The 27,295-nt window shown below is 52.0% G+C and overlaps 1 protein-coding gene across 12 annotated transcripts in view; it reads left to right on the top strand.

The window, feature by feature from the left end:
- TNS3 (tensin 3) overlaps positions 1 to 27,295 on the top strand; it is a 243,498-nt gene that overhangs the window by 201,080 nt on the left and 15,123 nt on the right. For all 12 annotated transcript variants that reach the window (XM_082632029.1, XM_082632034.1, XM_082632031.1 and 9 more), the window contains 7 exons: positions 14,018 to 14,189; positions 15,507 to 16,105; positions 16,813 to 16,899; positions 20,708 to 20,839; positions 24,355 to 24,450; positions 25,183 to 25,260; positions 26,411 to 26,488. In XM_082632029.1, coding sequence (XP_082488155.1) covers positions 14,018 to 14,189; positions 15,507 to 16,105; positions 16,813 to 16,899; positions 20,708 to 20,839; positions 24,355 to 24,450; positions 25,183 to 25,260; positions 26,411 to 26,488 — 1,242 coding nt within the window. The remainder of the gene's footprint in view (positions 1 to 14,017; positions 14,190 to 15,506; positions 16,106 to 16,812; positions 16,900 to 20,707; positions 20,840 to 24,354; positions 24,451 to 25,182; positions 25,261 to 26,410; positions 26,489 to 27,295) is intronic.

The raw sequence follows: 27,295 nt of genomic DNA, 5'->3' as shown, positions 1-27,295 counted from the left end.
AGGAAAGGGGCCTCCCGGGAGGGATGTGGGACCTTCTCTTTCAGGGAAGACTTTAGTGTATGTGGCATCAGCACCAGGATTTAACAGATGAGTGGGACTGTGCCCAACCCGAAAGGCAGGAGAGGCAAGGGGCGAGTGCCCACCCCCAGCTGCGCTTGGTGGGTGTAAACCTAGTAATGCACATATCTACTGCCTGGAGCTTCGGCCTCAAAAGCCACACACGGGACAGAGCCTCTCTACTCTGCTATATGGACTTGTTACTGTCAGATCGCAGGTCACGAGGGACAGAGCGTGGACTTACCTGAATGAGGGGGATAATGTCCCAAGTCTTACAAAAATGTGGGATCACTTGAAACGGGCTTTGAAGAGTATATAGGAGTCCACCAGATTGCTGGATGGTGGGGCTGGCCTTTCAGAGAGGGGGAAGAACATGAGCAGAGAAGAGGGAAGAAAGGGACAGAATGTGTTTAGACCTACCAACAGCCTGTTGGTGGACTAAGCTACCAGCCAGGTGGAACAGGCTACGTGGTTAGAAAAGAGACTCTGCAAACTGGGAGTGGTAGGGCACATGCCGCTGCGGCCAGGAAGAAAACCTGCAGGGTTTGACAAGAGGAAGGTCCCCCAGGCTGCCCTGGGCAGGGGATGGAGTGAAGGCCGTGGGGCTGGGGACTGGGACGGAGGAGAGGCAATGCCCCTGCCCTGGGGGGAAGGGACGGGGCGTGGACCCTGGCTGGCAGGGGTGGGGTGCGGAGCTGACCAGGGACTCCGGCGGTTGTGGAAGCTTCTCTTTTGTGAGCATTGGATCCCGGGGAAGCAGGTCTGCCTTTGGGGGAGATGCCTCTTGAGGCGCAGATCCTGGACAGGAGGCCCGCTTGAGGGGGCGGTTTGGGGGGGCTGGCGACCCTGGGAGTCTCCAGCCCCACGCGTGCGCGCGCAAGCTGCTTGTCCCTTGGGTAGCGCTGGGCCTGGGGCTGAAACTAAGCTTTGGAGGGTTTCAGCTGGGAGTTTGCAAGAGATTAAAGGCAGGGAAAGGGGAAAAGGGGAAAAGAAATGAAAAGGAAGCAAACCGCGCAGCAGAGCGAGGCGGGGCCACTGCCTTTTGGAGGCACTCAATGGGCAGGCTGCCCGCGACAGCCAGCGGCCGCCCAGCAAGCCTGGATTCTTTCCCCGGACGAGCTCTTTCCCTGCCGCCCTCTGAATGGGCCTCCTCAGAGGCGGCCGTCCCGCGTCCCGCCCCGATTCCCCCGGGACGCCGGAACCCAGAGTCGCCCTGCCCCGGTGGGTGGGGGACGCCACTGGGGACAGCCCTGGGAGCGCCTTCCGCCCGGCCCCTGACCTCCCGGGCCTTCTGTGGACTAACCAGCGCCCCAAGGTGCCCAGGTAAGCACCGCGCTCAGCCCCAGCTCTCCTCTGCAGCCTCTGGCCACGTCTCCGGGGAGATGCTGAAACCTGATCTCTGGGGTGGTGGCGGGGGGAGGGGACGGGGATGGGGGTAGTGGGAGGAGGTGGGATGCAGAGTCCCAGGGCCAGGAAGCAGGGGAGACCGGACTTGGGAGGAGGGTGACTCTTCCAGTGTCTCCTGTCACTTGAGGACAGCCCTCAGGTCCGAAGGCTGTGGGACAAAGCGCCCCAGCCCCAGAGCCTGGAGGGCTCCTCCTTCCAGGAGAAAGCCATGCTTTGTCTTTGCCGAGACTCACTGGGGCAGAGGAAAGCCTGGTGTACAGATGTGCGGCTTTCCGGAGCCGGGGCTGCTTCCCAGCACAGCACATTCTTTTGCTGAAACCGAGAAAGCCCGCCTGCCCGGTTCCAGGGCCGTCCGTCCACCCCCAGAGCCCGTGAGGGATCTCGGGCTGCCCTGAGGACAGAGGGCCCTGAGGCTGTACCCAGGTGCTCCTGCTTCTTAGGGGAAGCAGTGCTTTTACTAAATGCAGCAAGCCAGCCTCAGGAGCAAAGCTGAGGTTTCAAAATGAGTTTGCCCGTTGTCTTGCCCACTCGGAGCAATCAGAGGGAGGGTTTTAGAGTCCTTGACTGTGAAACAAGACACACAGTCACTGAAATAACCTGTCCACAGTATTAGCAGAGCTTCCAGACGGTAGAGTGTCTGGGTCCTTCCATGCATCTTACCTCTGAAACGTCCGAGGTGAGCTGGGCCAGCACCGTGGGCCCAGCCTCTGAGGGTGGCACATGCTTGGATCAGAGTAGCCACCCTGGGGCATCTGTGCCCAAGGATTCCGCTGGTGTTCAGCATTCTGCTGACCCTGGGCTAATACAGCGCTGTGTGTGTGTCTTAGCTGGAAGGATGAGGGTGATCAAGAGGGAGACAGGAACACTCCCTCTAAGAAAGGCAAGCCCAGGCCAGTGAGCGGTCTGCCTTCTCACTTTTTCCAGCCTGAAAGTCTTGTAAGTTCTCCCTTCTAGGACTGGGAGGTTTCTCCGCAGCTGAATGGATGATAGTGTCTGTTCAAATGTTTCCTGACATTTTAATGCAGTATATACACGATAGTAGTTTTCCATGAATTCCATATGTATATCAATATGTTACAAATTATCTGGTTAGGATGGAAATATTTTTCCAACTCCAAAGGTGAATTTAAGAGAGTTTTGGTCCGTTTCTATCAGGAGAGAGAGATCTTTCTCTTCCTCTCTTGGTGACGGTGGCTGTTGGGATCCCAGGAGCCGACTTCTGGTGGCACTTCCTACAGGCACTCTTTCTGAGTGGGAGCTGCGGTCCCAGGGCTGCAGGCTACTCCCAAAGGCCCCGAGCCTTCTCTGCACGCGGGGAACTCGCACAGCAGGCTCCTCCGGGGTAGTGTTACGCTGTATTTGGAGGAAAAAGGCAGTGACTTTAGGACAGGGTTATTCCGTTACATTAAGGCTGCGGACTTTGAGATCTCCCTCATGGGGGGCAAGGGTGTCTTGTGGAAAGAGCACAGCTTCCCAGTCATAGAGATGAGTTGACTGCCTTTGAACAAATTTCTTAACCTCACCTTTCAGCATCTCGCTTTCCACGTCCATAAGATTGGGGTAATAAATTTGCACATGGAAACCTTTTTCTGAGGATAAATCAGATGATGGTTGCGTATGGCTTAGCACAGTGCCTGGCATATGGTAGTAGGTACTCAGCAAAAAGCAGCTATTATTCTGATTTCCATTATTGTTCTCTTTGTAAAGAATGTTGATAAGTATGATATAAGCAGGATTTTAAAACATCTTTGAGAAATCTGTGATTTACAAGTCGTGGACGTTCAGATCTGCACCTGTAACCACTGCAGCCTTGCTCTGAAAGCATGAAGAAAGTAGGACTTGGGTTTGGCGATCAACATAAATTCTAGGCAAGCAGTTTACACATTAAGAAGTGTTTACTGACCATTGTCCTGACTGTTGCCTACGTTGTCTTTTTTCTCTCCTACCCTTCAGTTTCCCCTCCCTATATTTTAAGGAAACAGTAAAATAACATCCAAAGGCATAAAGCCGCTCAGGTGAGTTGGAATCAGGTTGGATGGTGACGGTGGTTTTGTGTGTGTGGCTGAAAGGTGTTAAGTGACGTGGAAGCTGGTGTTCAGCCATCAGTGACGCGTCCAGGGTTGGTTCTGAGTCCCGGTCCCACTGACTTTGCAGAAGGCCCCTGAGACAGTCTTTATTCCAGGCATTCTCTTGTGACTTAAAGGTAACTGAGTCCCAGTTTACAGAGGAGCTGGGGTCCAGAAGACCTCCTTTCACAGACTACACTCCTGTTTCCTCCTTTAGGGCCATCACCTGCTTTATCCCGCAGATGGAAGTTTAAGGGCACTGGACGAAGTGGAATTCAGGGAACCAGTTCAGCTTCCAGTTCTGCCACTAAATACCAGGGAACTTTTGGCCTGGAGCAGTGTTTTCTGATATCTGAGAGTGCTTAGCGCAGGGAGGGCACGTAGAAGTCTCAATGGAAAAGGTGGGTGGGGACCAGGCCGACCAGGTACATGAAAGCCAGGTAGGATTTTACAAACTCGGAGTGGGAGACAGCGGAATGAGTTGGAAGGACTGGGGTTAGGGTATGATTAGGACTCAACTGGGTGGAGGACCCAGGCATCCTTGGGACAGCTAGCTTTCCTGGGTGACTGAGTGTACACAGAGAAGCTTCTAGAATGCCAGGGGGCTCCTTGACAGCTCTGAGAAGGTGAGAGAGCAGAGTCTCCCCCAGGACAAGATTTGGTCCTGGAAGGTGTGGGTCTGTGGGTAGGAGCAGACCTGATGTCACCCAGATGTCCCTCTGCCTCAGAGCAGACGCTTTGGGAAGCTCCCACGGTTTTCCAGTTGTCCTGTAGGTTCTGATGCCTGTTCGCATTCTGGTTCTTGGTGTGATGCATGGCTTCTAGATTTTACCCTGGACTTTTCTGATACTCTGCTGTGAGCTCTCTATTCTGTTTCATCCGGTCTTCTCGTTTTAGGCAGTGCTCCTGCCCAGGTGTAGTTGCAGGGCCACGGGGATGTTTCGACGTTTAGATGCACCTTCCCGCTAGCCCTGCTGACACAGGGGATGAACAAGTGCAGCTCGTCTCCTCGCACCACTGCACTGGGGCCTGAGGCTGGGTGGGGAAGGAGGCTGGCTCACCCTGCGCCCGGCTGACACCTGCCTGGTGGGGAGGTCAAGGGCCACCTCCTTCTGTGCACTGGGGGTTGGGGGTCCTGTGGGTGTTTGGTTGGAATAGGACAGGTATTGCCGAAAAGGTTTTCTGCTGTTAGGCTGCTCTTTTCGGATGGGTTGGTTTTGGTTCTTTGGCTAGATGAGCAGGCTTTTCCTGGAGCTGCTTTTGTCTGACAGTTCTGGGATCTATGGGGGGCAGTAAGGAAACCAAGGAACTCACCACGGTGTCCTTCCTCACCTCCCCGGGTGCCCAGGTCCTTTTTTCCATCTGTCAACAGTTCCCTGTGCGTGTGGTTGTGTGATGTCCAGGGCTGCAGTTGTAAATTCAAGGACTGGGGAGGGGTGGGGCTACTCCATCTTGGCCAGAACCACAAGCACCCAACATTATTATTTTCAGCATTGCTAATTTGGTAAACATTTACTGCACAGACACCTACCATGTGCTGGGTGACTGTGGAAACCAAGGTAAAGCAGGCATGAGTCTCACTGCAGGGACTTCACTGGCTGGCTGGAGAAGTGATGCACAGACGCCCGAAACATCCAACGAGAGTACAGGAGATACGTAACAAAGTTAGTGAGCAAGAGGAATTTAGTAGAAGGCCTTCCATAATCAAACCCTTGTGTAGTGTGAAGCCTTAGCTCGGGACAGAATCCTGTTTCCTAGAGCAGGTGGGGTTGAGGTAGCACATGGGCAGAGTTTTATAATAAAAAGATGAAAACAAAAGAATACCTGTTGCCACCTCACTGCCCAGAGGGAAGAAGCGGGGGCTCAATCCCAAGACCACAGCCCCAGAAATCTCCTGGGCACGGAGTGGGAGGGGCGCCCCGTGGTCATCTTGTGGGGAGGCCGTGACCCCTGATGACGAGCTCTCCAGAGCATGCCCCAGCCCTGTGGAAGGGGTACCATCGGCTCACGTTCCTGCGGGGTCAGGGGCAGCATGGACCCAGCTCCACCGGGCTAGGGAGACCCAGCCCCTTTGTACCCGTCCCTCAGCGCCGCCTCCTCTGGAAGATGCCCTGTCCTGTGGGAAGACGCCATGCCCACCCTGGAAATGAGAGAGGGTCTCTTACATTGAATCCAAGGCACGTAGATTGTCAGACAAGCCAGCCTTCTCTGTACCACTGAGAAGGAGGAAACAGTGTGCACTCTGGGTGTAAATGAGAGCAGGCCCTGAGCCTTAACTTCCTGGGTCTGCCCAGGACATGATACCCCTGAGGGCTTGTTTCGAGGGCCAAGGAAGCCTGTTAGGTACCCCCCAGGTAGTAATGAGTAGTAGTATGTTGGCAATTTATGAAGAAAGCTTGCTCTTTCTGCTCATGTTGTGAAAATCCAGCTTAAATTACAGAGCCATGTACTGCAGCGAGCTGCCTGTGCTAACTGAGAGGACCGCTGCCCTCGCTGGTGCCCACCTAACGAGGGGTTCACGGCGCCGCGTACGTTATGTAATCAGGGTGATTTAGAAGGACCGGGCGAAGACACCACTGCCTGGGTAGGGGCCTGGTTTTAGAACCTGAGCAGTGATCATCTCTGGAAAACAGCAGACTTCTGGCTTCTGAAATTAGGGGAGAAATTGGCCGCCTAGGGCCCCAGTTACTGTGTGGGGTGGGAGGTTAATGGATGCGGGTCCCCCTGGTGCCCTAGGGGTTCTGAGAGGTGGGGATCCTATGAGAATGTCGTGGAGTTGTGTCCTTTAAGTCTTCCACAGGGAATAGGGCTTTCCAGTCACCACAAGACACTCTGTGAGATCACAGGAGGGTTTTCAGCCCTGGCCCTCTGTTGGAACGTGGTTTTAAGTCTCCATGGTACGGTCCTGATGAGAGGAAGCTCTCATCCCGATGAAGATGCCTCAGGGCTCCTGTGTCAGCCGTCTTCTCCAGGCTGATGGCTCTGTCCTTAGAAGGTCGAGGACAAAGTTTAGCATGAAGGCCACGTCCCATTTCCAGAGGAAAGCCAGAGCCACTGGGGACTCTGCCTGAAGGAAGAAAGCAGTTTTTCTGAGAACCTAAGACTTCGAACCAACCGGGGGTCATGGGTACAGCATCTTCACCAAGATAGATCGGGCCTCATCTCACATGTTCTGTGCCTCCTGCTGACAGTTTATCCGTTCCTGGGTGAGTCTCGTGGCTCCCTGCCCTGTCGTCTTCATCAGCCCCTTACTCTGCACATGAGTTATACAGGTTCTCCCTCTACTTGGAACACACTCTCTCTGGTGGTTTTTTTTTTTTTTTTTTTTTTTTGGCTCAGTCCAAGGAAAGCTTCCCTGTGTCAATGTCTCTTTTCTTCTCTCTGGCGCCATCTCTCCCCATAGCCTGACGGCTGCTGTAATCATTCTTGTCTACCTGGATTCCCGCTGGATTGGAAGTAGCTTTGAGGCAAGGCTCTTGTATCCCTGAGGCTGCTTTCTGTTGCAAGTAACCAGTCCCAACTCAATCTTGGGCAAAGGAACATGAAAGGAGGACATGAAACTATTCACAGAAGCCAAAAGGCAGGAACAGCCCGAGTATCCATCCACAGATGAAGGGCTAAACACAATCTGATTCATCCATACAATGGAATGTTATTCAGCCTTGAAAAGGAAGGAAATCCTTACACATGCTGCCACATGGATGAACCTTTAAGAAATAGCCAGACACGGAAGTACCGATACTGTATGATTCCACTTATATGAAGTACTTAGAGAAGTCAGATTTATAGAGACAGAAAGTAGGATGGTGGGTGCCAGGACTGGGGGAGGAGGGATGCAAAGTTAGTGTTTAATGCGGACGGAGTTTCAGTTTGGCAAGATGACAAGAGTTCTGTAGATGGATGGTGGTGATGGTGGCACAACATGTGAATTGTACCTAATGCCTCTGAACTGCACACTTACAAATGGTTAAATTGGTAACATGTGTTATGTCTGTTTCACTTCAGTTTTTTTTTTTTTTTTTTTGGCGGTACGCGGGCCTCTCACTGTTGTGGCCTCTCCCGTTGCGGAGCACAGGCTCCGGACGCGCAGGCTCAGCGGCCATGGCTCACAGGCCCAGCCGCTCCGCAGCATGTGGGATCTTCCCGGACCGGGGCACGAACCCGTGTCCCCTGCATTGGCAGGCGGACTCCCAACCACTGCGCCACCATCACCTCAGTTTTTAAAAAAACAGAAATGTAAGTGAGGCCGGAACAGAGGGCAGTTCCGGCCTCGAGTTTGGTGTCAGGAGGCCTCATACCCTGACCCCCAGTTTCTCAGCTCTGTGTGCAGGCTCCCTCATCCCTGGGCTCTGGGGGGTCTTAGGTATCCTCAGGACCTCCAGGCCCAGTGCCATTCTTCCTTAAAGTCTAGCAGGAATGATGGAGTTTGTTTTCCTGAGAGCTCACTCCAAAGCCCATTTTGGAAAGATGCTCATTCTTTACAGGTTGCTAAGAGTCCTTGTTAGTCATTTGAGAAGCTGGCCTTGCTTATTGCATCATCAGAGTAGAAACAGCTTGGAAAGACTCACTGTGAAGAAAAAACTGTTTCCACTGTTACCACATTAGAATTCCCTGCACGACACCAATGAAATGGGGGCAAATGTGTTTTCTTTCCAGCATGCTTGAATCAAAACCTCTGAATAGAAATGAGACATCTTAAAAGAATAAGAAGAAACAAGGTCCTGATTGTAGTGAGCTATTTTCTCTGCATTTTCTGGTTCTTCTGTGTTATGGAGTAAAAGGAAAACTGTGGCATAAGTTTTTTGAAGGGGGTAATTCCGGTTTGGATGAGAACTTCACAGAAGGATCCCCTGTCTGTTAACAGACAGAGGCCCTGACTGCAGTGCTGGTTGGGGGCACTTCTGGCTCTGCTGGGGGCATGAGAACATTGATGCTTCTAGAAGAGAGAGAGACAGTTCATCCTTGGGAGAGCACTCCTAGTACTTACTGAAAATGGTGACCTTAACCCATAGAGCACATTCGTATGATGTGATTGTGACATAAAGATTTACAAAAGAAAAAATTCAAGATCCAGAAAGTATGTGTTTATCCATATGGGGGCTGTTGATCATTTCCTTCTGTGTTTGTAGAGCATCTCTGGGGCCAGAGATGCAGGACTTTGATTTTTGACAAAAAGCATCTAGCGCAGCATTGTTTTTTCAGTCTTCCAGGGTTTTTCTCTACTTAATTGACATTATATCTGGCTGCCTGCCCATCTTTCCCTTGCTTTCAAGAAGATTGGTTAAGTGGTCTGTTGTTCATAGACAAATAACTAAAAAATTATAAGGTAAGAGCTCCCTTTAAAAATCACTACTATTGGACTTCCCTGGTGGCGCAGTGGTTAAGAATCCGCCTGCCAACGAAGGGGACACTGGTTCGAGCCCTGGTCTGAGAAGATCCCACACGCCACAGAGCCACTAAGCCCGTGCGCTACAACTACTGAAGCCCGTACACCTAGAGCCCGTGCTCCGCAACAAGAGAAGCCACAGCAATGAGAAGCCCAAGCACCGCAACGAAGAGTAGCCCCTGCTCACCTCAACTAGAGAAAGCCCCCATGCAGCAACGAAGACCTAAGGCAGCCAAAAATAAAAATAACTAAATAGGGCTTCCCTGGTGGCACAGTGGTTGAGAGTCCGCCTGCCGATGCAGGGGACACGGGTTCGTGCTCCGGTCCAGGAAGATCCCACATGCTGCGGAGCGGCTGGGCCCGTGAGCCATGGCCGCTGAGCCTGCACGTCCGGAGCCTGTGCTCCACAACGGGAGAGGCCACAGCAAGTGAGAGGCCCGCGTACCGCAAAAAAAACCCCCAAAAAACCCTAAATAAATAGTTTTTTGAAAAGTACACAGTATAAAGCCTACAAAATTTAAATATCTAATAAATAATTTTTTAAAAATCACTACTATTGAATTTCCCATGCAGTCTTGCTTTTTAAAATACTTTAAATTTAGAGGTAGACAGCAGAAAGGGGACCGTTTTACCTATGAAATGTTTTATGTAAACCTTGTGGTAACCATAAAGCAAAAATCAAGAGCTGAGACATGACACATAAAAAAGGGGGGACTGAGCAAATCACCATAGGTGGAAACCACCAATTTACAAGGGGAGACAGAAACAGAAGGAAAAAGAAACAATGGAGAGATAAATTTAGAGCTAAAGAGACTCAAGAAATCATCTGCTCTGATCCTAATTGATGGGATTCTGTGAATGAAGAACGTGAGGTCCCAGAGGTTGAGAGTGTGTTCAGTGGTCCATGTCTTGTGGTGGAACCCAGACTAGAACTTGGGGATCTGTGCGCTCCTTCCCCAGCAGCCCCAGTTTCACACCTAGAACTAGAGTGAGAGATAAAAAAAGGTTTGGTAATGTTCCATTTTGCAGAACTCTCTCAAATGGTGGAGAAGGGAACTTCCTGGTTAACTACATCATCCCAGGAGGGAAGGTCAGAGGGATGGTGATAGATATAGATATGAAAGATAGGTAGATAGCTATAGATAAAAGATAGATGAAAGGTGAACCGATAGATAAAAAGATAGATGGATGATAGATAGATAGATAGATAGATGCATACACATGTACCATTTGGTCTATCAGAATCCCACCAGCCTTCCAGGATTCCATCAATAGATTTTCTCGTTCACTTCTAAAGGCTTATTGTGAATATGCCAGCCAAAGGTTGAGACTGTTTAGATAGATAAATAACAAAACTCAACTGTCTTCACCTGGATAGGCAAGAATAATCTTGACCTCAGCTAAATATACTTTCTTTTTCATTAAAGGTCATATAACAATTTAATGGCAATTTGTAACTATTAAGACTAAGTAATATATGAGTGAATAATTTTTATACATTTTAAAGATTTTTTTATGTACCTAGGAGACAGGAAAATGTTGATTTTTTTTCTTTTTTTTAAATGTCACATGCCCTGACTTTTGTTAGTAAGTAGTGGTTCCTGCATCCAAGAGAAGAGGCATACAGGGATGAACCTTGATGTGTGGGCCCCTCCTTTATTTTTCTGCCTGCCCATTCCCTTCCCGTGAGGGCCTTAGCCCCAGGCTCTGGAGGACAGTGAGCTGAGAGCAGCAAGGGTTCCCTTTCTTCTTGTTAACTTATACTGTGTGATGTAAATAGTGGTGACCAGAGAGCAAATGTCACCCAGCTTCCCACAGAACCTCCTATAGCAGCCCAAATGGAGCATAAAAATAGGCCTTTTGGAAAAGAGCCTGTGACCCTCTCTCACCCTGTTCTGGGTAAAGGAAGTGCAGGAAGGGGAAGCAGAGGGGAGATGGTGGGCTGGACATCCCGGGAGCCAGAGCGAGGCCCCCTCCTCCCAGCCCTCAGCCCAGGACGCGCCATCTGCACAGAGAAAACCAGGAAGTGAGGCGGTCGATTTCCAACCACTGAAGGTATTATGCGGCCTCTTCTGGGCGTCAGCAGGAAAGGGAAAATGTGAGAATGTGGTGAGGAGGAACAGACTTGCCACTTTGCCGGGATGATGCCAGGGACCCAAAAGAGCCCAGATCGGGTTGGGCACCAGAGCTCTGATGTGCACGGGGTTTACAGCAGGGACCGTGTGGTTCCTAGTCCCCCGACCATGTAGACACACCCTAACGGGGGCTGTGGCCCCAGAAGTCTGACTACCCTGGAGCCCCTTATGTAGTTGGTTTAGGACAGACAGACATGCTCTCTGTGGCACCCGGGGCCGAGGAAAGCCTGCCGGCCGCGGGCTCAGGAAGAAGGCAGCCGGGACCAACGCCTGCACATTTGTCACCTGCAGGACCTCCCTCATGTTGGAACTCTCCCCCGCCCCCGTGGCTGTCACCGCACCCCTGAGCCTCCTTCTGGGTCCAGAGCTGAGAAGACGGAGGCCCGATCCCCATCTCCACCCGGCAACGGGGCCCATGTACAGTCAGTCGTCCTTCTGGAAATTTCACCTATCGTTCAACCGTGAACAACAAATGTGCAAGTTGAACAAAAACCAACCAGGTGGGGCTTCCCTGGTGGCGCAGTGGTTGAGAATCTGCTTGCCAACGCAGGGGACACGGGTTTGAGCCCTGGTCTGGGAATATGCCACGTGCTGCGGAGCAACTGGGTCGTGAGCCACAACTACTGATCCTGCGCGTCTGGAGCCTGTTCTCCGCAACAAGAGAGGCCACAACAGTGAGGGGCCCGTGTACCGTGATGAAGAGTGGCCCCCGCTTTCTGCAACTAGAGAATGCCCTCGCACAGAAACGAAGACCCAACACAGCAAAAAAAAAAAAAAAAAAAAACCCAACCAAGACACGTTCTGTCTGCTCTCGGGCGTGTGCACTTCGAGAAATGAGGTGAATCCACGCAGAAGGGTCTGCAGGCTCGACTCACGCAGCTGGTGCCTCTGCCTGGGCTTGGAGCCCGATTTCTAGGTCCTTCTTCAGCCACGTGGGTCTCCCATTCTTACGTCTCTGGATTCCCAGCAGGGGCGGTGGCCAGCGCCCCACTGCCTGGAGAGTGAAGGGTGTACCCTTACCTCCCACGAGGCTCCCACTCCCCGTGCTGTTTGCATCTCTGAGCACGTGGTGGGGCCAGGAAGCCAGGGCCTCCACTCTAAGATGCTTGGCCCCCCACTTAGGAGTTAAATCCTGTTGCCCGGGCAGAGGGCAGAGGCCGATCTGACCAGAGGGAACAGAACCCAGCCACGTGCCCCAGAGTTGGCTCTAACTGAGTTAGGAACAAAGCCACTTTCATGAGAAGCACTGTGCTGGTTGTTTTCTGGAACAGGCAGCACGATAACGGCACAAAGTGGGATCTTATTTCCCCCCGGCTTCTCCTCCTTGGCTGGGGCTCTCGGGCGCCGTGGGAGTGTGGTGTGGGATTCCTGAGGTGGCCGCGGCCCTGGGACTCGGCCAACGTACAGCTCCCGTCACTGCATGGGGACCACCAAGAGCAGCCTCAGTCCTGGAGGAACTGATCCTGCGAGGAGCTGCTGTGTGCATGCTCGTGCCACGTGCTCTCAGGCGCGCCCGTGACACACTCAAACAGCCCGAAGGCAGGTGCGCTAGGCTTGATGGATAAACCGTTTTTCGGATCCCATGGTTCTGTGCTACTCCCTGACGTGGGGTCGTAGGGGCTGCTTGGCACCTCTATCCTCCTCCCACTTTTCGCGCCAGCCTCCTGAACCACATTTCTACACTTTGCCCTGCCCTGTACTTTTCCGTCGGTGCCTTTGTTAACTCATTCATTAATTCATAGCATGACTGACCTGAAGCTCCCACCAGCTGCCAGCTCAGTGGAGGGGCCAGCAGTGAACACTGGGGGCTTCTCCTGCCCTATGAGCACGGAGCCTGTTTCTGAAACATTTTCAGTTTAGTTATTTTGAAGTCTGTATATTTTAACTCCAATGTTTGTATTAGCTGTGGGTGTTTTTGCTTTTCTTTCTTTTTTCTTTTTCATTTTTTTTGTTTTCTTTTTCATGTTTTTGTTTTGTTACCTGGAATGCCTGATCAGTTTTTTTATTAAATATTTGATATTATGTCCATAAAATTATAGGTAGATTGATAGATGCATAGATGTCAGATAGATAGATGGGTGGATAGGTGACAGATGGTTGGATAGATGGATGGGTAAACAGATGGATAGATGGGTGATAGATGGGTGGATGGATGGATGGATCGATGATAGATGGAACTGAGTAACGCGAGTGATATGAAATGTTTTCAACTTTATTATTTTCTGATCAGTCCTCCCTTGTTTTAAGGCAGAAAGCAAAATAACCTGTATTTCTCACAATATTATTTTATTGACCATGGTAGATTTGTCCAGTTCTCAAAGCTTAGTTTTAAAAAAAAGGCAAAATAAAAAAAAAATACCCAGAAATAGTGGAGATGCTAGGCTGTGAGCAGGACGGACATCTGGTCAGCCGATCATGTGAAGTTCCCTGCGGTGTGTGGGTGTCAGACAGGCAGGCTTTCCTGGTGCTCAGCTTGTCCTCCTCCTGTGACGGGGGTCAGGCCAAGTGGTCTCTGCACCTCTTGGGGGTGAAGACACCGCAGGCAGGGCCGTGCTGGCGGAGGGAAGTGTTAGCCGAAAGCATGCGACCCAACCTGGGGCACACAAAGTGCCGCTGGTGGGGCACTTTATGGAAAGTGGGTCTTTTCTGTGGTTTGCACAGAGGCCTTGCCCTTTCTAGAGTGGGAAATGGCTTACCTCATCAGCACAGTAAGTATATCAGGGCAAACTGTTCCTCAGGTGAGACACTGGGCTCCCTCCCGTCTCACTAAACGAACATCATCAGTGGATGATGCTCATCAGTACGTGTTGAAAGCGCGAGCAGGGACTGGCCAGGTGTTTCTCCTTTTGGAAATGTGCCAGGCACAAGGACGCTGCCCTTGGTGGAGTCGGGGCACCTCCTTCTACTGCAGGAAGCTTCCAAAGTGGCACTGCTTCTTACAGCCTGCTCGTGTTTCCTTGATCCAGAACCACGAGGCTGCCCTGAGATTCTCGGTCACGCTGTGGGGATGTCAGAGAGCCCCGTTGGACCCAAACCTGCGATGCTCCGGGCTGACATGCCCACGGCGCCCTCCTTCCAGCGGGCGTTCACGTCCTCCTGCACGATTTCTGGCCACAGCCCCAGCCAGCGGAGGGGGAGGTAAGGTGGCCTTTGAACCAAACACAGGCTGCTCTTACAGACCCCAAACCCAAGCACCACGGAGGGAAGGGGTGGGGGCTCGTCCTCCACATGACACCGGGCTGCCATGTGGATTGACAACCATCGCTCTTCAAAAATGCAGTCAAAATAAAAACTCCCGAGTCCACCCCCACTGTTAGCAGGCGGAGTGCTCAAGGAACACACTGCACTTAGAGTCTGGGCACAGTGGCCAGTTCAGGACCGAGCATCCGTGAAAACGTTATCTGAGCTGAGGCTGGAAAGGGGGTGCAGTGGCCAGGCTAGGAGGGGGCCTGCCCGGGGCTGCAGATTGGGGTGGACAGGGCAGGCAGGACGTGCTGCACTCGGAGACATGGAGTTGGTGCAGGTGTTCGGGAAAGCATGGGGGTGCAGGAACACCCCTCAGTGGGACTGGAGAACAGAAAGGCTGGGCCACAGAGACAGAGAAAAATGTCGTATTTCTCCTTCACAAAGGACTGCCACTGAGCAAATTCAGATGCTCAGGGTAGGAATCCTTTCTTAGTATTTTACTTGTGGGCACATTGCTCTACAGTTACTTACCACCCTTAATTCCACCTCCTTTCTCTTTACAAAAAAATGGGGGACATTGCGTATCAGAACTTGACATCACACACAGCGCAAATACATGTTTGCTAGCGTGTTAGCTGTCTTTCTATATTTTGAAATATAGAGTAATTTCCAATATTAATATTGGAATTGCCCATTTTCGATACGGCAGTCTCCTGTGTATCCTTAATCAGCTGGCTGTCCTGCAAGCACTTATGAAAACTGACTGTGTCAGGCACGTATGTCGGGCATCGGGGAGAAGAAGAGAACGGGGGGAGGGAGGTTGAAGCAGATCCCATGGTTGATACATGCGTGGTTGGGACCGCAGGGAGGACGCAGCTAATCCCTGTGCATACGGGGACACGGGCTTCAAAGTCAGGACACAGATGAGCTATGTCTTGAACTGAAGAGAAGAGGGGACTTTGCCAGGTGAACAGCGAGGAAGGAAGAGGCACACAGGCTGGGGAGGCAGGGTCAGACCACCACCCACCCCGTCCCTGAGGCTGTAGACTGAGCATCTGGGGTCAACAGTCAGATGGGAGGCTGAAAGGGCAGGGCCTGAGTTCAGATCTTCGGGGAGCATCGCGCTGCTGCAGGGGGAGCCTCGCGCTGCTGCAGGGGGAGCCTCGGCACCCAGCCTCCCCATCCCCGTCCCCGTCATGTGGGAACCGTTGCTAATTTCCAGGCATCTCCCTGGACGTGTCGTTCCCTGACGGTTTGTCTTTTGAACAGCCCTTCCTCGGCCGAGCACCAGTGGGTGGACACCAGCCCCAGGTCCACGCTGACCCTGCTGGGGAGCAGCCGGCCCAGCAAGGACGGCCCCGGGCGGCCCCACTTCCCTCCAGCCGAGCTCCAGACGTCCTTCCACGGCCACGAGCTGTCCCTGGCGGAGCCGCCGGAAGCTCTGGGCCCCCCAGGCAGCCAGGCCTTCCTGAGCTTCGGCACTGCCCCTGAAGGAGGTGGGCTCCCCCCCGGCGAGGACCCGGGGGCCTTGCTGGCCAATTCCCACGGAGCGTCCCAGGCCCCTGGCACCCCGCGGACAGCAGCTGAGGCTGCCGACAACGGCTTCCTGTCCCACAGCTTTCTCACGGTGGCACCTGGACAGAGCAGCCACCACAGCCCCGTCCTGCAGGGCCCGGGGCTGACCCTGCCCGGGCAGCCGCCCCTTCCCGAGAAGAAGCGGGCCTCGGAGGGAGACCGTTCTTTCGGATCGGTCTCCCCATCCTCAAGCGGCTTCTCCAGCCCTCACAGCGGGAGCACCATGAGCATCCCTTTCCCAAACATCCTCCCGGACTTTTCCAAGGCTGCAGAGGGAACTGCACCCTCCCCAGGTAGGCGTGTCTCCACGGGTAGGGGACCCACCCCTGTGCTCACAGGTGCACTTGGGCAGGGACGGACCCTGGGGTTACAGCTGGGCCTGCCCAGTGAGCACCAGTGCTGGGGCTGGGCTGCGCGGCTTGAGAGAAGAATCCAGAGCCTTCAAGGGGTCTTTTCCATCTCGCTAGCCCGAAGCAAAATACCGATGCAGAGCCGCCTCACAATTCATCCGGCTTGTGCATTTATTCACGTGAGATTCATTCCAACAAAAGAAAATGCAGAAATCTGTGGTGGTTCTGTTTTTTTCCCCTTTGACTTGGAATCAGTGTTCTGTGAGAGTAACTGTAAAAAAAAAAACATTAAAGAAATACATTTGAAATTTAATTATGAAATGTTTCGAATGTAAAAGGTATAATAAGACACCGACAGGAGTAAGCAACACCAGCTTTGCTCTGTGCGCTTCCTGTCTTTCTAACTACGTGTTGTTGAAATGTGTTGCAGAGGCCTGATCCCAGTGTCCTGCTGTCTTTGTGTTTTCTGTTATGAAACAGCCACTCCCTGCTCCGAGCCAGGCTTCTCCCCTGTAGTTAAAGAGAGCGCTCTCCCCAGAGCACCCCATCCTCGCCCAGGGTGGGACTTTGAATTTCTAGGTCCCTTTGCGGTGAGAGGTTGCAATGAAAAACGCCCTTCACAGTTATTGTTTTTGAATTCTGTTTTGCAGATAATCCAGGTGATAAGCACGTGTCCGTGAACTTTGTCCAAGACACATCCAAGTTCTGGTACAAAGCAGATATCTCCAGAGAGCAAGGTGAGTGGGCGGGACAAGGGCTCTGCATCTGGGAAGGAGGACCGTGGGGTGGGAGCATCAGGGTGGGAAGGATGAGCTGGAGGAAGGCCTGCACTTCATGACTCGCCTTGAGGGAAAGGCCATGACCTTTAAGTTTTTGTTGGAAAAGCTCAGTCCTAATGAGGGAGCCGGCCGGGATGGGCACCGGCCATGATCGTTCTAGTGTGTGGGGTGTAATTTCTGGTGGCTTCCACCAGCCAAGGTCTGGCCAGCGTTGCCAGTGATGACGTGATGAGAAGACATCATGGGTCCCAGCCGCTGGCCTGAGGGTCGGTGGGGGAAGGAGAGGTGTCTTTCTAACACCGTTCATGGGCACACTTGCCTGGGTCACGCTGGAAAGACAAGCTGCTGGCGGACTCAGCCCAGCATGTCACACACAGCACAGCAACTCTGGGTGCGCGGTACAGTCGGAAGACAGCTGGCAAAAATGAGAAATGGTTAATATTTTTGAGCAGCGAAGTCGTGTGTCACTTTTCACTAGAACACGAATAGAAGAAGTGTCCCAGAGGGACGCTGGCATGCCGTCGGTGGTGGTCCCTCTGGGGCAGCCCTTCAGGCGAACAGCACTCACTCCAGCAGAATTCGTGGGATCCCTGCGACGTGCTGGCCCCACTCACGGGAGCCACCGTCCTCCCTGGAGGTGACGACACGGCCGCCTGTGGGTGGGCTCATCACTCCCAGACGTCCCTCCGAGAGGATGACATGGAACTGGCTGGGGCTGGCAGATGCTGGCCAGGATGCCCACAAAGGAGATACCCCAGGGGCTGCTCTCAGCAAGTGGGGAAGAAATCACAGCTGTTCTCCGGGCAAGTGTTTCTCAAAAGTGCCTGGATCTGAACAGTTAAATGGCTGGAAAACAGCACTGTCCAACATTGTCACTGAAATTCTTCTACTCAATTAGGCAGATAATAAAAATGGTAAGAATGTGCCTTTCTTCCCATGAGCTCAATGGACCTATTGTCATTTCCTGTGAGGGGAGCTCGCTTGGCCTGGAGAGGCTTCTGAGTCCCTGAATTGGCCTTTGTGCTGTGCACCCCCCACGTTCCAGGCTCTGTTGTGGCCAGATGCTCCGTCCTCGTCCCCTCCCCGCTCTGGTCACGAGAACCCCCAGGACTGTGGCCCTTAGCTCCAGCGCCTCATCCAGCCCGACAGACCCTGAGAAGTGCTTGTCGGGGTCCCTGCCCTAGAGTATTCTGAGCAGACCCCCCTACTCTGGCGGCTCAGCCTTTCAGACCAGGGTGAAGGCTGGGCTGGGCCGCCCCCTTCTCTGACTGAACAGCCAGGCTCCGGCTTCGGAAGAGGCAGGATTGGTTGGAGAGCGCTAGGTGGGTCCTGCGGAATGGCGGTGGGAAAGCCTTCCGCGTGGGGTTTGGGGGACAGGATCTGGGTGGAGGGCACCTCCCTTGGTGGCACCTGCTGGGCGGTAGCAATTACTGTTGTCATTCGCCTAATCTTAGCCACACATTTAAAAATATTTCCTTGGGGTGGACTCCATCTCAAAATAGCTAATAGGTGCATTGGGCATTGATTTTTCCAGTTGAACTCCGAAAGCATAACTTCCTCTATTTTCTAGATATTTTGTGTAGACAACACCTACATGGATGAATGTTCTGTTGGGTGTGCCAACTTCTCCAGATGGAGGAAGGCCATCCGTGGGTTTTGTTGTAACTGCTGGGATGTGCCTTTTTGTGGAAAAACTGTAATGAAATTTCAGGGAGGTTCAGGAGGGGGGAAAAAAGCCCTATAGCCTGTTTAGGGGCACAGTTGTTCACGTATTACTATGGCAAGATTAGTACCTTGGGACTTTTTAGAGGTGAACATAAAACCATAGGAGGAAAGTAAAGTAGAAATTAAGTATGGTTGTTCCAGCCGTGCTCTCAGGCCTCTGCCCTCGAATCCTTGAAAACACCAGCCGCAGGGAGAGAGGTAATGAGGATCCCGTGGGTGTGCACGAGCTCCTTCTCACACCCTCAATGCGGGCTCATTTCTGTTCCAGAAACAATGAGTCCAGCATCGCCCTCAGGTTCCCTATGCGGGCACGTGAGACCCTGGCTCCCTTGTGCCCAGCTGGCCTGGCTTCAGGGATGGGGTCTGGGAGGGGAGGATGGGCCGGAACAGAGCTGGCCTTCCCTCTGCTGCCCAGAAGTCGGCCTCCCATGAGGCTGGGGTGCTTTTTTCCACCACAGTGAAGTAAAATCATGACTTACAAAGAAAAAGCTCTGGTGAGGTTATCACAATTGAAAACTATAACTTCTGTAAGTGATCCTCCCCTTACTTTAAAAACGCAATAGGTCTTCAGCCCCCATATTTAGAAAACATGCTATGAGACAAAACCAGCTGCGAAGGCCTGAGATCCCCCGTGGTGTCCACCCACCCTCCCCTCCCCAGCCTTGAGTTGCTGGAGCAGCAGGTGGGTTTTCACTCCACTGTGTCAGGCTTGCACCCCCCAGGGTCACACCAAACCTGCTCCCCTTGGAGAGCGCTGTTGCTTTCTGTCCCTCGTCCCCTACGTGTGTCAGTGTACAAGCTCCTGCCTTATGGCCTTGTCCTGCAGGGGCTGGGGCAGTGCCATGGAAGAGTGTATACAAGAAACCAATTGTTTCATCCTGCAGCCAAGCAAATGCCATGCCGGGGGATTGGGGCTGGAGTCGGGATGCACGGGGGCCTGGACAGAGGGCTTCCTGGGGTTATTTCCTGAGGCGTGACGGGGCTTCCTGCCCCTCCTGGGTTTATGTCCGGGCCCCCCATCTACTCCAGACAGGGCCTTGGACTCTACAGAAAGGCGGCATTTCCATGGCTGTAATTTTCTAGTGCCTTATATTTTAAATCCCTAGTTTTCTTTTTGGAAAATGTAAAGTTTATAAGAGACATTCTGAGAGAGGTTCTGGTTACTAGAGAAAATTCTCGCCAGTATCTGGGCTGCATCAACGTGAGGTTACTGTCACCCTAACCCATCCATCCATCCCGCTTCCTTCCCGTATCCTGAGCATGGGACCTGGGGGGGCCAGACTTTGAGCTTGAAGGGGATGGATGTTCTTTTTAGGTGACAATCAGTGTGACATGCCTCCCAGCCTCACCAGGGGCAGGTGGAAGGTGCAGTGCCAGGTGCAGCTCGTGGCCCTGACGGACTGGTGACAACCGCATCGAATACGGGTTCACAGCCTCGTCCAGGCTGGAAACACTTGGCCATAACTGCCACACCTGCCTCAGAGCCACGGGACGGAGGGCCACCTACGATCCCCCTGGGGCAAATCTTGGAATTCGTATTAGATATTCAGTAACTTTTGGGGTACACTCTCACAGTCTTCAGAAAGTGGGATTGGAAACTTCTTTCCTTCTATTGAAAGTTGAGAGCGCACTTTCTAAAATCTCTAAGAAAAATGCCACGTGGGGAGACGTAGGGCTGGGCCACGGCGGGGAATGCGTGGCAGCCCCGCCTGACTTCCTGTTCCGTCACACTGTGTGTACCGGGACCTGGTCTGGGCACTTGTGCCAGTGAGGCTCGGTTTCCCAGGCTGTCAGGTGTGTGTGGGGGGTTCCTCATTTGGCCTTCATAGGTGCTGCCGGGTTAACAGGAGTCGTGTGTGAAGGCAGCACCTTTGTGATCTAAAGGGACGGGCCACCCTGTGCCCCTGTGTCCTTTACAGTCAGGCCTCCAGGAAACCTCGGGTCATCACAGAGGCTTCCCTCACCCTTGTCACGGCCCTGAGTGGAGACAGGCCGTGGCCTCCCCCGGTAGACACTCACGTCTCTCTGTTCCCCTCTGCAGCCATCGCTATGCTGAAGGACAAGGAACCCGGGTCCTTTATCGTCAGGGACAGCCACTCCTTCCGAGGCGCCTATGGCCTGGCCATGAAGGTGGCCACGCCCCCGCCCTCCGTCTTGCAGCTGAACAAGAAAGGTGGGTCCTGCCGGCTCTTCTCAGCGGCACCTCGCCTCTCAGTTACCTTTGTGCCCGTGAGATGGTGGGTGACCTGGAACAGCACTCATAGGTTTTCTTCTTCTTATTTATTTTTTCGGGTGTATTTTGGTAAGTACTGTCTTGGCTCAAGAAGGAAGGTTAATTATTTGTAAATTTTTTTTTATTGCTTTGATGGGTGATCAGATGTCAGAACAATGGAGCAAGTCCTCTGATAAGGCATCTTTGCTCCCATTTTCAGCCCTGTATGCCTCAGTTCCCTCCTGCTTCCTGTGGGTAGACATCTATAATAAATTCTTGTGTGTCTTCTCACTATCTGTCCAATGCACACAAACATGCATTTTTCCTTTTCTCTTACATAGAATGTGGCATACTATATACACAGTTCTTGTTCCTACACCCAATAGAGTATTTTGATGGATTGAAAGTGAGGCCAGTGCAAGCCTGGAGTCATGAGATTATCCTTCCTTAGGGGAAAGGACAAAGCCTTCTTCCTCTCTGGTCCAACACTCTGCACAAGTGGCAAATACTAGCCGAATAACGTGTAATACAGGCAAGGCTTCTTCTTACCTTCTTAATGTTTTTTGTCATGAACATAACCCATGTATAGAAGAGTTTGCGATGCCTGCATGCACAGGTAAGCATTATTATGAAGCAGACATGCATGTACCCAAACATAGGCCACCACCTTGTGGGGAAGCCCCTACATGCCCTTTCCTGTGTGTTGTAATCCATCGCCACCATTACTTTTTGGTTTCCAAGGATCCTGGATTTGACTAGGTGAGGCCCTTCCAGCGGCCCCTTGTCCTTCTGACATACCCCCCATTAGGCCATGAGCACGCCAGCTTTCTGAAACAGCAAACGTGTTTTAGGCTTACTTTGTGCTTTCCCTGCCCCAGCCATTTCTCTAAAGATCCTTGGTTCTTTTTATTGGGGAACGGTATCTAGAAACCAAGATCTAATCGCTAGGTTTGCTCTTTGCTATCGGAGTATCACTCCTTCTCTCTAGGACCTGAGCTAGGGAATGTATCATTTTAAAAAAATTCCTGAGCTCACGTTGATACCACCTGTTCAAATACAGTATCACCAGGTCCTTTCTCACCTCTCCTTCAGGGATGAGCTCGGTTCCCAACAAATCAATACACTTATTCCCTTTCTCTGTCCCCTAATATGTGGTTTCTGGTTTCTTCTTCTTTTTCTTTTTATAGCACCCTGCCCTCCTTGCCCCCCCCCGACCCTTTTTTTTTAAACCAACTATGCCACAAACTCTAAGGAAAGGGAAAAGGTTCTTTTCCCCTAAATGGAGATTGTGGACTGGAATGTCAGCAAGTTACATGGCTCTTCCTAGGGCACCTGGGCTCACCTGGGTGGGGCGAGGGTGGATCAGAGTAAGCACAGATTCTGAACCTTTGGTGTTTAAACAAAATGACACTCACCCGCTTCACTCACGCTCTGTGCCCAGTACCAAATCCTGGGATGAAATCTCTGCTTAAAGCTTCCTGGAGAAAATGGCCTTGGAGTGAGTTACACCTTGAAGAATGAGATTCGGTTTCCAAGGGGTCCAGCTTCAGGCATGGCCAAGGGGTTTTCAGGAAGCTTAGATGGTCGGTTTGGCCAAAGGTAGTGGTTGTGTGAATAGAAGGGAGGTGAGGCTGAGAGGAGCAGGTGATTCAGAGCCCAGATCCGTGGCTATTGTCATGTCTGGAAGTGAAGGCAGAGAAAGCTCTGTGCAGGTCAGGCAGAACAGGGGAGCCTTGGAAGTCGGGCCACAGGGCATCCAGAATTCCTGCATGAGAAGCTCCATCAAACACTCCACTGGCTTTCGAGTGGTTTAAATAGAGGCTTTTGTAGCTCAGGAGCTGACTGGGCCCTGATTGTGGAGGATGTAAGGCGTTTGGCAGGATTTGGAAACATGCTGAGTGACGATTATATCAGAAAAGAGTCTCAGGACTGGAACCTCTGAGGGTCTGTGGAGACAGGGGTGGGTGACAAGGGAGCAGAAATGAGTGCATGGCAGCTCCCGGGCTCCTCGGTTTCAGCTGAAGCTTTTAAAACTTTTTTTTTTTTTTTTTTTTACTGCATGCATTATCTTTTTGGAAATACGGATGGTGGTGTATAATTCTTACCTCCAGGCATGCATCCCGCCTCTAAGGCCCACTTTGTCTCAATCTTCAGGCAAAGGCAACAAAATAGAGGATATTAGAATAGCAGACTTCAGGACATGCAACATTGCCAGGCGCATCCTCTGGGTGAAATTTTGTCTGGTTGCCTTGCCTTCCTCCGGCCCCGGGATTTGGCATTTGGATTTCACAGTCTAAGGATAGATCTGAGAAGACAGTTGACCAGGAAAAAGCCTAGCAAGTCACCACCCACCCCTGGTACCCCGGAGACGGGACAGCGACAGATGTGTGGGGTGCTGGTCTCCGAATCCCCATGCAGCTGGATTCCCCGCTGACTCACTTCTCACCACTGGCATCCAGACCACACTCTGTGTCTGCCTTCAGTTTGGAAGCCATGGATCATTTTCCTCCCACAACTGAATGGCAAAATGTTCTTGTCCCCATTTTTATTCAGTACTGCCTTTTATGGAATCTGATCATTTCCTTTCCTACCAGCTCTACTGCCCCTGTGAAATGCTGACACCGACGTTGTTGATATTTGTCACTGTTGTTTAAAATAAGCATCACTGGGGAGCCTGCCATGGGCCAGGTGTGGAGCCCAAACCCACCTCTAGCAGGTCCTGCCGTCAGAAATGTTAGAAGTTACGGCAGGCAGACACGTTCCCATGGGGACACGTTCCCGTGGAGACACGTTCCCATGGAGACACGTTCCCAGGGAGGGTGCTGAATGAGGCAGGACGGAAACACTGCGCAGTGTGAATGTGAATGTCTGTGGGACTCATTAGCATAGTGCAGTGACTTCTTTTTCTTCTGTTTGTTGTTTGTACTTTTCCACTGTCAGACAGTTTGCCATTCTATGGCTTTTCATGATGCGCTTTCTCTTTGGGCTCGTGGGCTGGCATGAACACAGGTCTGTGTAGCAGCAATATGATTAGAGGGCTTGCTGTCAGGAGGGGCTTGTATACCTGGCTCCCGGCTAAATCACCCAGAAGACTGGCACCCTTCCAGCTGTTTCCAGTGATTCATTCTTGGGCATCGTGCTGTGTCTGGGCCTTTCTAAGTTCTCCTCTTAGGAGGCAAAGGAGCTGGAGGTCCATGTTCCCAGTTCTTAGCTGCTCATTTCCGTCACTGGGAATTCTGCAGTGTTTGAGGCTGTCTCCTAAGGACTCCTCCACTTCTAAGCACAGTCACTGGAGAGGGTTCTAGCTGCCCATCAGGCAGTGCTCAGCTACCTTCCTGCAGCCCAGCTACCAATCCTAGAGTGATTCTTGGCAGCCAACCTACTGCGGGGGCCAGACTCTCCTTCCCTCCCTCTCATCCTCCCCTGCTCTCATTTTTTAAAAATTCTCTTCTCTTTCTTTTAAACCTCTACCACAGCTGGAGATTTGGCCAATGAACTCGTTCGGCATTTTTTGATCGAGTGCACCCCAAAAGGGGTGCGGTTGAAAGGGTGCTCCAATGAACCATATTTTGGTAAGTGGCTGAGAGCCTGACTTGGTGTTCTGAACCCACGAGCACGCGTTGCCTCTGCTCACTGCCATCACCCCGCTGGGGCTTCGCGCAGAGCATTTACTTTTCATCCCCATCCAGAGATTCCTCAATTATCATCTCTAAAATAAACTGGATATTAAATTTTCTTAAAAGCTTTCTCAAAACTAAGCAAATAAAATGCACGGTGCTGGGACTGGAAATGCAGATTCCACAAGGTGTGGTCCAGGCAGGCGGGCAGAGAAGGGTGGACAAGGTTGGGGCCTGAGTGTGACCCCACCCTCCGGGCACAAGAGAAGCACAGGCTCCCTGTAAGGCGAGAGCCTTCCCGCCCCTGCAGGCATGTCCGAAAGACGTAATGAGCTCACAGGCAGAGCTTGAGCAAACCAAAGCATCACCTTACAGAGATGATTCGGTGGTGGTACCAGTGGGAGCTGTCTCAGATTCAGCAGACTGTGTGACTTGTTCTTGATGAATTGGTAATGATGTGTCTTTGCTGAGAATCATCTGCAGTTCCCTTTATCTGCCCCTTTGCCGTCTGCTGAACTTCTGGCTTCGTTGAAGTTTTGCACAGATTCCCACAGTAATGGAGCATGTTGGGTGCTAAAAATATAAGGGGTCACCCTTTGCAGCAGCCTCCTTTCAGGAGATAAATTGGCTGAGCAACACGGTATTTAGGGCAGTGCTAATGCCTGTTTGCTGTTCATCTCTTCCCAGGGAGCCTGACGGCTTTGGTGTGTCAGCATTCCATCACGCCCTTGGCTCTCCCCTGCAAACTGCTCATTCCGGATAGAGGTACGCTGCCGGGGCCTGAGGGCTGCTCTGGCTCTGTGTGGGATCCCCCGCAGGGTGTTGGGATCCAAAGAGATTCCTTGAGAAAAATCAGACCAGAACTTCCTTTCCATCACGTACTCTGTGGGTAAACCCTGAATAGTTCAGCCAGGTCAGGTAAGAGGAGGTGGCTCGCTGCCCCTTCAGCCTCCGGTCATGTCTTTATGTCATGGCTTTGTGAAAAGTTTCCTTGGAGCCAAGATTCTGTAGCTCAAAGTTACAAAATGCCTGGACTCAGAGACCTTCCAGGTCATTTACATTTAAATTTTATAATTCTACAAAATCAGCAAAATGTTGATATTGTTGACGTTAGGTGCTGGATGAGCTATTGTCTGTACCTTTGTGTTTGTTTCAAAATATTCACGGTGAAAAGATTTTTAAAAATAGCACCCACAGCAGGCGATTAGGCATATCTCCGCTTTCCTAGACAATCTCAAGTTCACATAATTGTATTATATTCCAGAAACATGATTAATTTAAAATACAGGCAAATGTGACTTACCTTTTTTTTTTAGGGGAATTCCTTTATTTTTATTATTTATTTATTTATTTTGCTGTGTTGGGTCTTCGTTTCTGTGCAAGGGCTTTCTCTAGTTGCAGCGAGCGGGGGCCACTCTTCATCGCGGTGCGCGGACCTCTCTCACTATCGCGGCCTCTCTTGTTGCGGAGCACAGGCTCCAGACGCGCAGGCTCAGTAGTTGTGGCCCGTGGTTTCTAGTGCGCAGGCTCAGTAGTTGTGGCGCACGGGCCTAGTTGCTCCGCAGCATGTGGGATCTTCCCAGATCGGGGCACGAACCGGTGTCCCCTGCATTGGCAGGCAGATTCTCAACCACTGCGCCACCAGGGAAGCCCTGACTTACCTCTTAAAATGTAATTGTTCATATAAATTAATTCGGAGGTGAGAAAGCTATTTTGCTGGGCTGTGCCATCCCAGCTTTTGCTTGGAATGTGGTGATGGTTCTCTGCGCTGGGCTCTTGTCTGTAGGAGGAAGGCCCAGCTCTGCAGAGCCTGTGCATCACCATCCGGGCCTCAGTCATGAGCATCCACATTGTCATGGTCATTCTTTGCCTGGGAGGTGGACTCACTTCTGCGTTTTCTCGCTCCTTCCTGCAGACCCGTTGGAGGAAAGAGCCGAAAGTTCTCCGCAAACGGCGGCCAACTCTGCGGCCGAGCTGCTGAAGCAGGGGGCAGGTCAGTCCCCGCTGCGTTTTCCACTCCTCCAGGTTCCTGGGCGGAGACGGGCTCAGTGACACAGCTTCCTTTCTTACCTCGGTCTGGGTTCCTTTCCTTGCTGTGTCAGAGGAGGTTTCCTTCTGTTGAAAACCGCTGCAGGGCTGGGCTGGGTGGGGCTTCAAGTGTCCTGGCAGCAGGGCCAGGACTCCGCAGGCCAAAGATGACCAAATCCAGTGGAGTAAATGTCACAGCCTGTGTTTCATTTGGGAGAATGTGGGCAACCTGCCCCTCCAGCTGGAAATGTTAAAGAGACCAGTGAGTCCGCAGTTTGACCCAGGGTGACACAGACCCCCAGACCTCGAGCTCCCCGGGGCACTTTTCTTATTAGTAGACTTTATTTATTTATTTATTTATTTTGCGGTACGCGGGCCTCTCACTGTTGTGGCCTCTCCCGTTGCGGAGCACAGGCTCCAGACACGCAGGCTCAGCGGCCATGGCTCACGGGCCCAGCCGCTCCGCGGCATGTGGGATCTTGCCGGACCGGGGCACGAACCCGTGTCCCTTGCATCAGCAGGAGGACTCTCAACCACTGCGCCACCAGGGAAGCCCAGCAGACTTTATTTTTTAGCGCAGTTTTAGGCTCACAGCAAAATTGAGAGGAAGGTGCAGAGAGTTCCTATATAGCCGTTGCCCCTACACATGTGCAGTCTCCCTCATTACATCCCCCATCAGTGGGACATTTGCTACAGTTGATGAACCTACATGGACACATCATAGTCACCCAGAGTCCATAGTTTACATTACTGTTCACTCTTTGTGTATATT

This window comes from Mesoplodon mirus, assembly GCF_964341445.2.
Source record: "Mesoplodon mirus genome assembly, chromosome: 9".
Lineage (NCBI taxonomy): Eukaryota > Metazoa > Chordata > Mammalia > Artiodactyla > Ziphiidae > Mesoplodon > Mesoplodon mirus.
The sequence above is the reverse complement of the archived record's forward strand: the minus strand, read 5'-3'. Positions and strand labels throughout refer to the sequence as shown.